General features: G+C 39.1%; 1 protein-coding gene across 2 annotated transcripts in view; it reads left to right on the forward strand.

Annotated features, from left to right (window-relative positions):
• Positions 1–211: 211 nt before the first annotated feature.
• The window catches only part of CLDN10 (claudin 10), a 103,045-nt gene continuing 91,547 nt past the window's right edge, over positions 212–11,709 (forward strand). Inside the window, exon 1 of one of the 2 annotated variants that reach the window (XM_019737174.2) lies at positions 212–620. In XM_019737174.2, the coding sequence (XP_019592733.1) occupies positions 464–620 (157 nt within the window). In that variant the 5' untranslated portion in view covers positions 212–463. Of the gene's footprint in view, positions 678–11,709 lie in introns of both variants that reach the window. The other variant, XM_019737173.2, reaches the window with a different exon arrangement.

An 11,709-nucleotide genomic window follows, 5' to 3' on the forward strand; every position in this document is an offset into this window, starting at 1 on the left:
AGAATACCTACAATATGATTCCATTTATATAAAGATTCAGAAGGAGGCAAGACTAAAGCAATTGGTCAAAAAAGCCTTAACTGTTACTGTATAATTTGTACTTTGTAATATCTGGTAGTTGCATGGTTCGTTAAGCTTCTGGCTAACAGAAAATTAAGCATTAACTATGTATGGTGCCAGGGGAAAAAAAATCTGCGAAGTTAAAACCTTTAAACTCCATCTACAAAATTTTGGTGAAACATCATGTAGTAAATTAGAAAGATCATCTAGGCTATCTTTAAAATGCCATTGGTAAATCAGACTTTATTCTGAATTCTGGTACTTCCTCGGGACACCTGAGCATGAAATATTGCCACCTACCCACATTAACTTGCTGTAACACTTGTCCAAGTGTTATTTGTCCGCTGCATGCCTAGACCACCAAAGTGTTCTGTCTGGACAGTGTCACTGGAGGCTGAGCGACATGTCCAGGGCACAGATCTCGGCTTTGGTGTTTGGTGTTGGAGGGTTTGGAGCTCTCGTTGCTGCCACCGCGTCCAATGAGTGGAAAGTAACCACCCGAGCATCTTCGGTGATAACCGCTACTTGGGTTTACCAGGGTCTGTGGATGAACTGCGCAGGTAACGCGTTGGGTTCTTTCCATTGCCGGCCGCACTTTACTATCTTCAAAGTAGAAGGTAAATATAATAGCTTTGTTTGGGGTGGAAGTAAAGTGTCACTTTTCTCATCACTATGCTGAAGTAGCTGTATACAGTCAATTAACTCTGTAAAGACTGAACGCTTAATTAAAGTGCCATGATTTGCCCAGGATTGATGGGGTGTATGAATGTTGGCTGAAAGAACTAAATCATATTTTTGTATGGAAAAGGAAAGTTAAGAATAGCTTTATGGATCTTTCAGAATTACCTAATGCAAATGATAGGTTCCAAAAAAAAAAAGAAGAAAAAAACAGGGTGGAAGTGACTGGCTTGTTTCAAAAGCTAATTTCAATTTCCCTCCATCTTGTGTCATGGAGGACTCTTTCATTCATATATATATCTATATATCTCTATCTATCTATCATCTATCTATCTATCTATCTATCTATCTATCTATCTATCTATCTATGCTGTCAGCAAGTCACAGGTTATCCTATGCTTCCTCAAGCCCTCTAAACCTGAAATACATACATACATATGTACATGCACATATATATGTGTATATATTCATATATATATTCAGAATGATTCATATATATATATATATATATATATGGGGTGCCAAAAAATGTATACAAGTGGACACTTTGGTCAATGTTGCTCAAGCAGTAGTTTGCCATAATCAGAAGTGTCTGGACGCTGATGGTAACCACTTTGAGCACCTCTTGTAATTGCAGAAGTCAAACATGACTTGTATCCATCTTTTGTTACCAGTATATATTGAGCATTGCAATTTTAATAGTTTTTTTCCTTTCTTAAAATGTGTACACATTTTTTTGGCACCCTCTGTATATTTAGAGTGACAAGAAGGACAGCACTGAGTGAAGAAGAAATTCAATTTTCAGAGGGGTTTCCATATTATTATGTTTAGTGATAAAATAGCAGAGCTAGAAGAATTCTAAAAGTAGTTAAGTAGAGGAAAATGCCCATGAACTTTCCCTGTTATTTGACTTTATTTAAAAAATATGTAGGCAAGCTTTCATGGTTATGCATATTAGAAACTGTTACAAGTATATGTATCTTAAAGAGGGAACTTTTTAAAAAAAGACTTGCTCATACCTCAGGACACCCCCAGGGAAACAATTACTTGCTTTTCTGTCATTATAAAAATCACTGTCTGCCTCTGCTTTCTGCCTGTTTGATATGTTTACAAATCTATGACACATTGTGGGTTTATTATATTAAAAATCGCCCCTGGTATTTTATAAAATAGAGATGTTTCACGATCAAATGGCGAAACTGTACCTTGGCCTCAGTAAAGAAAATGCAATAAAATTTTAACTAGGAAGTTACTAAAGCATAATATTTTATGGAATTTTGTGTCAAGTATTCACGTCATTAGTCCACAGTACGTGCCAAAGGATAAAGAGAGATACTTAGCTAAAGCCAGGAGCTTTCTAATGACAATCAATGGAAATGTTCAAGCTTGGATACTCCAGGTAGGCTGTCAAATAAAATGGACTTTCCTGCACTCATTTGAAGAATTGATGCTATGTCTCTCTTCAGTCCCAACTTCTTAACTTTCTTTGGGATATTTCAAAATTGGTCCTTCCGCTATGGAAGACTTCCCTAGGTACAAGGAATAATTTTTAAAGAAGAGTGTTGTGGAGACACTGTTGTCATTCTGCACACCTCTTATGGTCGTTCTTTCTCCATGGCCCCGTCTTGGCCCATTCCCACCTTGGGCAGTGAGTAAAAGATATGTCATGTGGATAAATCTATTTCTTTGTCCTTTACTGGCTTAGTCTTAAAAAAAAATATTTTGCCTTATTATCCTTCATTTTATATTCCTTAACAAAACCCAGATATTTGGAAAAATAGGCATCCAGCATTAGCTCCAAAATGGGATAAAGAACACGGTAGATTTCTGTATGACTTCAGTGACTACTTCCCCAAATGCATCTTAGAAAACATGGGGTTAGAAATTTTGTTATTATATAATGTTCATGGTGGTCCTAATTAGGAGGGTTCTAATTCTACCTATTTTAAGGGTAGAATTATTAGGACCTTCTACCCTTAATATTTTATCCTCCTAATGTTGCTGCTTGATAGTAAAATTAATGTATTTTATATCTGCTGTGTGCCCTGCACATGAGAAATAATTTGAAAACTTTTGTCCATTGACAATGTTTCAATTAGAATATGCAAAATTAACACAATCTCTCTACTATTTTCATCATGAATCAAAATCTTTATAAAAGATACAGTTACTACAGAAATCTATTTTCAACATCAGGAGACTGATTCATATTTCCAAAGGAAATGGGGACTCACAAATTTGGGTTTCTTTATTTATGTGGAATCATTGCTGACAATGCTGATTACTTTTCCTTATTCCTATTTGAAAACATAACAGTGGGGGTGTTGAAAAAGCTTTTTATACCAATAGGTTTTCAAACATCACAATGATTCCAAATTGATAAAAGAACTCAGAAGTAAATGAGGAATGAAAATGGTTATATCACATTTCAAAATAATAAACTATTTAATCCTACATTGTCAATTTGAGATGAATCTTTTTAGACTTAAGCCAGATTAAGCCTCCTTTAAGAAAAAAAGAACAGAAAACATTTTAAGCAACTGGATTTTTTTTTCCTTTGCTGGTTACATAACTTCATTGCCAGAGTCATAACTTTCTTTTTGCTAACCCTCTTAGGTGCCCCAGCATAACCACATTTTTTAGGGATTCTTTTAGATTAATAGTGACTACATCCTTTAAAGATTTGATGTAAGCCAGCACCTCTTTGGACAAGGAGCATTTACAGTTAGTGTGAAAAATATAGGCCCCCTTCAACTACAATTCTGTGGAATAAATTTCAGGAAAACACCATAGGGACACTTGTAATTCAATCCCCACTGCGGCCTGAAAGCTTCTTGACTCAATTTCAAAAGCACTTCACTGTCCACTATAGACTGTGTCCACTATAGATGCACTATCCACTATAGACTGCATAAAAAAACAAAAACATAGTTGAGTAAATTTGAGGATCTCATTGGATTTATTGAGTGATTCAAGAATTGGGCAGCATCCCATCCAGCAAGCAGAGAGAGAAGAGCTCTGAAAAGATGTACAATATGGAAGGTTTTTATAGGCAAAACTTGTGTGGGACAAAGAAGTTATTAGTAAAAGAAAAGAAAGGGTTATTTCAGGTAAGGTTACCTTTTCTTAGGGGAATGTGCAGAGTAGGGGGTAGGAGGTGTCTTAGGCAGACTGCCTCAATTTCCTTTGAGGAGGATGAAGAAGGCCCACATGACAGATTACTTCATTGCTGCTGACCAGAAAATTCCAGATTGAACAATTAATATTACATTCCTGGAGAAGGTTGAAACTGCAATTAGTTTAGGTATTATTAATCTAGGTTTGGTGTCATGTGCTTTTTAGCACAAGTGACTCCATTTTGGGCCTATGGTTTTTCTCTTTAACAGTTGTGTCACTTGTTTTGTTGTGTTTTTTTCTTCTCTTGTGTCAATGTTAATAGGTGTGTTTTAACCATGAATCAAAGTATTCCTCATAGAAAGAGGAGCAGTAATTTATGGTGGGGAAGGCTGGATCCAAAAAGCATTGCTACAAGGAGAAATTAAAGCTAAATTGTGGTTACCTTGAGGACAGGGACCTGATCTGTTGTGTTCTCCTTGTGCTCCTGGCACATACTGGACTCTGGATATATATTTGGAAAATGAATGAATGAACAAAATGATGAGTGAGACAGATAGCTCATCTTGAGGGCAAAATTGTATTACTGGAGGAAGGCTAGAGTGTCATGAATTGAGGAGCAATTTAAGACATGTGTTTAGGCAACAAAAAGGAAGATCACTGGATTGCAATTGACAGATGGATCTTCAAGTTCTGACCCTTTTATTTAATTAGGCGTGAGACTTTGACTTTGGCAATGAAACTCTGTGCCTCATTCATAAATTTCCTCTTCCATAAATTGAATGAGCTGGACTCCAAGAGTCCCTCAAAGTATCTTTCAACCTAAAGTAAAATTCAAGAGCATCACAATGCTTCATCACTTCTCAGTAGAAGTTCACCAAGAATTATAGCTGGAAAAGGCTCCTCTAATGTAATTGCTCATGAGATTAGCCCTTTTTCCCCTCTCCTTATCTATTATCTTGGCTGGCTGGCTTCCTCTGTTCTTGACTGTTTAGCATCTTATCTGCATCTGGATGGAGATAGATTTAAACGACCTCAAATGACCATATGACCCAAGTAAAGGTGCCAGGATTTCAGTGGAATGAAACCAAATGCTATTCTGGGAGTTGGCATGTAGATGATGCTGGCTACCTATAGGATGAACCCTTCTCCCCTCACCTCCCAACTCCTTCACCTCTCTCTCCCTATGCTCTTATCATCTACACCATAAGAATGGGGGTAAAGGAACGGCATTTGCTAGACAAAAAGGGGTTTTCTGTGGCTGTTTATTCACATAGAGGGAATAGCTAGGAGCCATCAGATGTCATAACTTTAGATTTCTTGCTAATTGAAATGTGTGCCTTAGTTCATGGTTAAATAACAGTAGTAAATAAATCTCAAACAACAGTAATAAATACATGAAAACTGACTACATTGTCAGTGAGGGAAAATTGACTTTAATAATTTAGTTGCTTCAAAAATAATACATTTAATAGATCTCTACATCCATCAAAGGCATTTACCTTTAATTTCAGGAGAAATTTCCATTTGCTAAGATTCTGACTGCTTTCTGAGACTTAATTTCAATAAATAAGCTTAAGATTAATTTCAATTCTAGATTTATTTTCTTGCCATGTTTCAAATACATGTAAAGTTATTTAAAAGTGTATAGAAAAACCTGTTTTGTCTTTGGCATTTCTCACTCCCAAAATAAACCTAAGGAACAGTCACTGTGTTCTTGTGCCAACAAAAAATGGCATAATTTGATATGTTTACAAACATACTGTATGACCCAAAGTAGGTGAATTGTATTTTCATGGTAGAATCTGGACAGGATGAGCCCATAAAATTGTCTCTGTGCCCAGAAATTGGAATGCACAATGCTGACATGTGCCCCTGTCTCATGGTGGTGAAGGTGGCACTGAAGCCAAAGCAAGTAACCCGTGATTAGACTTGGAATCCTAAGTCATTGAAGGGTGTTCTTTCATGGAAGCCTCACAGATACTCAGGACAGCTTGGTTCCATCAACAGCTCCTCTGTTAAAGCCCAGAATCCCATCTTATCTATCCTGGTATCCTCAGAATCCTGAGGCTTGCTCCTAGCAGGCACTCAATAAAGTTTGTGGATTGAACAAAAGGAAGAAGAAATTGTTCACTGAGTTAAACCATAACATTTAATATATAGACGTCCCCGCCCCACACTTATCCGTGGTTTCACTTTCTGAAATTTTGGTTAACTTGGGTCAACCAAAAATGTTAAATGGAAAATTTCCGAAATAAATAATTTATAAGTTTTAAATTGCCTACCGTTCTGGGTGGCGTGATGAAATCTCGCGAGTCCTGCTCAGGATGTGAATCATCCCTCTCTCTGGCGTCTCCACAGCTGCAGAAGCTCGGGACCTGTTATTCACTTACATAGTTGCCATTTTGGTTTTCAGATGGACTATCCGCATCCCACAGCATTTGTGTTCAAGTAACCCTTATTTTATTTAATAATGGCCCCAAAGCGCGAGAGTAATGATGCTGGCAATTTGGATGTGACTAAGAGAAGCTATAAAGTGCTTTCTTTAAGTTAAAAGCTGAACGTTCTTGACTTATGGAAATTAAAAAAAATCATAGGCTGAGGTTGCTGAGATCTACAATAACAACAAATCTTCTATCCATGAAATTGTAAAGAAAAAAGAAACCCATGCTAGTTTTGATCCTCCTCCTGACATACTGTCAAGTCAATAGTGACCTAACGCTACATCACTCACCTCACTTCATCTTCTCTCATTGGCATTGTGTCATCTCACGTTATCACAAGAAGAATGGCGCGTACAGTATGATAAGATATTTTGGGGGAAAGAGAGACCACATTCATATAACTTTTATTACCACATAATGTTATAATTGGTCCATTTTATTATTACTTATGATTGTTAATCTCTTACCGTACTTAATTTATAAATTTTATCATAGGTGTGTGAATATAGGTAAAAAACATAGTAAACATAAGATTTGGTTCTATCTGTGGTTTCAGGCATCTACGGGGGTCTTGGAAAGTGTCTCCCCCGGTAAGGCGGGCCTACCATACATTTGCTGTTCAATGTTGGTCTTCTCAGGCATGGAACCGGCTTTGTGGGTCTCCTAGCTTTAAAGTGGATATACCTGGGACCAGGAAGTACCAGGAGATGAAAGTATGTGGTTTTTGTGGGAAGAAATGGACAAGTCAGGGAAACCAGGCTAAGCAGGTTTAGGACTGGCTAGTTTGAATAATTTCAGCTGGCTCGGGGGTAAAGGGATTTTACTGAGTTATCTGGTATCTGGCCCTGGGTTGACTAGGGCAGAGGAATATTGATTGATGTGTAAAAGCTTGATAAAAAGAAGTTGGGGGTGTGGGCTTTGGATTTGTTGCTGTGAAAGGTACACTTGTTTGTTATCTCTAAGAAGTGGCTAGCCTTGGGAAGGCAGTCTCCCCTCCTGTCATCATAGAGGACCTAGATGCCAGAGCATTGAGAATACAGAACATAAGAAAATATAGTTAATACAGTATGGATACTAGATCCTTTGGTGGTGTTTGCATAGGTGGGTCAGCAAGGCAAGTGCTTTGCTATTGTGCCTCTCCTTCAAGGTTTCACATGCTTATCTGAGTTTCAGTATTTGTTTTCTCCTGGTGAATATTTTGCGTAGAAAAGTTTCAGGTTTACTTTTCACAGGGTTCATTGCTCCTTTCTTTGCTCATTGCCCATCTGACCATCCATGTGGCAACTCAGCACTCCTGAGTCTCTGCACAGATTCCATCGCTCACTCTTAGACTAATTCTCATTCTAAAGGAGATGTACACTCAAAGGACATCTGAACAAATAGTAATTAGTGACTTAAAAACTTCCTGCCACTGTGCATGTTTGGATCATTCCAGAGCACTCCAGAAATCTGTTTTGTTCTTAAATAAACTTGGGATAATTGAGCTGATATTCAGGAGACAGCTGGTCTACAATTATGCTTTGGCCAGATTTTTGTGTGCATTACAGTAAAAATTGATGACCAAAAGTTGACAGTTTGGCAAATTGCTATGATGCCATATTACAACTACAAAAAGAACCCTGTAAGGAGTTAATTTATTTATTCATTAATGAGTCCCTTCATCAATGCATTCATTAAAATCCTGGCACAGAATATAGGTTCTGGGGACTCAGTGAAGAGTAGGACATGTGCCTATCCTCAGTGGGGGTACTACTTAGAGAGAGATAGAGACAATCATTTAGCAAACAATTAGCCCAGAATGACAAATGCTACCTGCTGGTTAAGATCAGGGGGTAGGCAGACTTCCCAGAAGAACTACTGCTTGAATTGTCTTGAAAGATAGGTAGGAGTTTGTCAAGGAGAAAGAAAGGGAAGGCATTTCAGGCTACGAGAGGCATCCAGCTGTACAACTTGTTAACTGCATGACTCTGGGCAAAACATTTAACATATGATCCCCCCCATCTGTAAAATGGGAGTAATTCAGAGGGTGGTGATAAGGATTAAGTGAGTTAATTTGTGTAGAGCATTTAGAGCGATGCCTGGCACGTACAAGTGAAGGCCTCAAATCAGGAAGGAGCCAAGTACATGAGGGAACAGCAAGCGTATTGAAATGACTGAAACATGAAATGTACAGGCGGATGCTAAATTTCAGGTTGCAGGGGACCTTTAAGCTCCGTGAAGGGAGGAGCTGGAAAGCTATTGAAACATTTTGAGCAGAGAATACCTGATGGAACTTGCGTTTTAGAAAGATCCTGCAGTATTTCATGAATCAAGAGAGTAGCAGTGGAAACAGACAGGCATATATTTAGACATAGGACTGATGAGACTTAGTAACTCGGAGACTCATGAGGGATGAGAAGGGTCAAGGATGCCTGCCTAGAGACTTGGTGGGCAATGAAACAGAAAGCTGGTTGAAGATCAGGTCCCTACCAATGTTCCAGTCCCTTCTCCTAGTACAGTATTTTTCAATACATAACAAGATTTCAAGCAATCAGATTCTAAACTAATGTCTGGCTTTTTTAAAAAAAATCAGTTATATAGAGTGAGAGGGAATAGTTTGATTGAATTTAATTTTTTTTAAAAAAACTGCTTTTTGAATGTTTAATGAAAACCAACAGGAAAATGTAGCAGTTATATAGATTAGTGCAATCTTACGTGCCATTAATAGCATAAAAATATCAGAATTAGGAAGGTAATCGCTATCCCCTTCCCCTGCCATACTCTGTAGTCAAATTGCATAGTACTGGGCTTGGGTGCCATATTTTAAACCACATTCATTAATTTTAGAAGAAGGTGACTAGGAGAATGAGAGATCTTGTAATAACTTCACATGGGCAATTGTAGTACCTGAAGAAAAGGAAAATAATAGTGTTGGGAATAGGGGAAGTGGGAAGAAGACAAGTAGGAACACTGATAGATGTTATTAGGGAATCAGATTTAGGGACACTGTGAATAAGAAATTTCAATTAGTTGCCTAACAATGGAACAGGTTGTCTCATGAAGAACTGGCTAGAAGTATCCACAGGAGGCTAATGATCTTTTGCTCAAAAGATGGTAGAAATAATTCCTGCACCAGCTGGGAAGACGGACGAGATGTAGATAATGTCTAAAGTCATTTCTGGTTTGAGAGATCTGAGGTTCTATGAACATGCAAAAAAGCCACTAGAAATATTTAAAAATTGAAACTCTTGATTTAAATATTTTTGGACAATTAGTGGGCTCTGTGCTGAGAACTTTGGATCACAAGCAACAAAAAGACCTTGTCTCTGCCCTGGAGATGTGCACAGCTTGCAAGGGACCAGGGGTGAAAATAGTGAACGTTATATATATTATATTAATGTTGTTTTATTTGGACCAATATATTAAATATGTTAAAATTCACAGAATACATATGTAATTCTCTATCTCTAATTGATATTTTAAGGGTCTTAACCTTTGCTGGGGAAAGAAATGACTCCTTCTAAATCCAAGCACCGGTCTGAGTGATGGAATTAGGGTGATACAAGAGGACAAGTCCTGACTTTAACTGAATTTCTTTGAATCAATGTTTTTGGTTTATATGTACCAAATATAGTACATGTAAAATAACCACAGCAATCATCCTACTGGGAGACTGATTTTCTCCAGAACACAAAATTTGGACTTTTGGTAAGGTGCACAGGGTGAAATGGAAGGTATTTTTTCCCTATCTTACTACAGCCACATGTTCTCACTTACTTCCACCAGCAAACCTTGAGCTAGACATATCTGGGGATTTGGGTCTAATCTGTAGGACTCCTATAAATGTCCCCACTAAACTGGTTGTCCACTGTAGTGGTCGAGATCCTTCCTTGGCCCTATGCCCTGGCTCCGTGCTCTTCCTGCGTGGCTCAGCCTCCCAATTCCTGGAAATCAGCTGATGCCCACTCTCCTGTTTAAACCTGGACCTCAGACCTCTCAGTTCTGGCAGCTGATGTCTGGGTTCCAGGCAGTAGACCTGTCTTATGACTGGCCTATCCCCTAATTCCTGCCTGCTGGGCCACTCCGTCCTGACCTAATTACCTGCTTTGAACTCTAAGCTCCAGACTTGACTGATCTGCCTGTGGGCTAACCCATTTCTCCTGCCTTCCTGGTTGTGCTTCCTCACCTGAACGTGCTCTTCTCCCACCTTGTGCCTTGGGAAGAGCTATTGCAGCATGTCTCCAAGCTGTGAGAATTTGGAAGGAAAGGACAAGGGAGTAGAAGGGGGTGAAAGCAGGAATTACATCCACTGCCTAGTTGACAAATAGGAATGCAGTTAATCGTGGCCTTGGTAGGAGATTGACTCACAAAGAGGAGCCAGTAGATGCTATTATTGCATTATCTGAAATCCATTTATATCTCCTGGGAAAATATCCATGTTATCCTAGTGACTCTCTTTATCTCAGACTCAAGTCAGTAATGGGCAGGTTTTGCGCCTGAGAGAAGATAGCGCCCTCTGGAGGAAATTTCCTATTCCAGCTGCAGCTCCAACGCTGTCCTGTAGGGGGCCCCCACAGGTTCTTGGGGGTGCAGTACGACAGTCGCTTTTTTGTCATGCTCTTTCTGCTTCTGCTCCCTGTGACTTCAGTAGTCCTTACTGGAAGTGATGGGGGGTGGTCTACCTTTGTCCAGGATGGTGAGCCATCAGGTCTGGCTCCAATTCCATCTAGAATTATAAACCAAATTCACACTGGAGTGCTCACACCACGTGGGCACATGCACTCACACAGACACAACTGGTTCTATAGCTAACAATACTTCCATACAACTCTCACCATGGAGACACCTCTATACATCTCACACACACACACACACACACACACACACACACACACACACACACGACTCAAATTCACCACGCAGGCTACATATATGCACTCATACAACCACCTGCCATGCAATCACACACATCTACACACATGCACACACACAGACTCACATTTTGCCGTGGAGGCACCGCACACACAGACATCCACTGACCCCTATATAACCACGTAGGCTCCACACCTCACTACACACAAACACACACACACTGCTCACCATGCAGACACTTCACACACTATATACACACACAACACATACTATGGCCATCAGAGTGAAAAGACAGACTTAACGACCAAGATTTTCATAAACAGAAATGTGGACCCAATGAACAGAAACAGTTGAGGATTGCTGCTTGTCAGCACCATAGTAAGAAGTGATTCATATTGAAATGGAACAGCAGAGAAAACTTAGCTTCCTGCCTCATCCGCAAATGCCTCTCACAGGACTGGAGCGCCTAGACATAGACTTCTATCACACCATCATGTTTGTCAACTAAGACATACTTTACCTCCTTCCAGGTCTTCCAGCTTCCAAAGTATTCCCTTGGGTG

Source organism: Rhinolophus sinicus, linkage group LG04, assembly GCF_036562045.2.
Source record: "Rhinolophus sinicus isolate RSC01 linkage group LG04, ASM3656204v1, whole genome shotgun sequence".
NCBI classification, from domain to species: domain Eukaryota; kingdom Metazoa; phylum Chordata; class Mammalia; order Chiroptera; family Rhinolophidae; genus Rhinolophus; species Rhinolophus sinicus.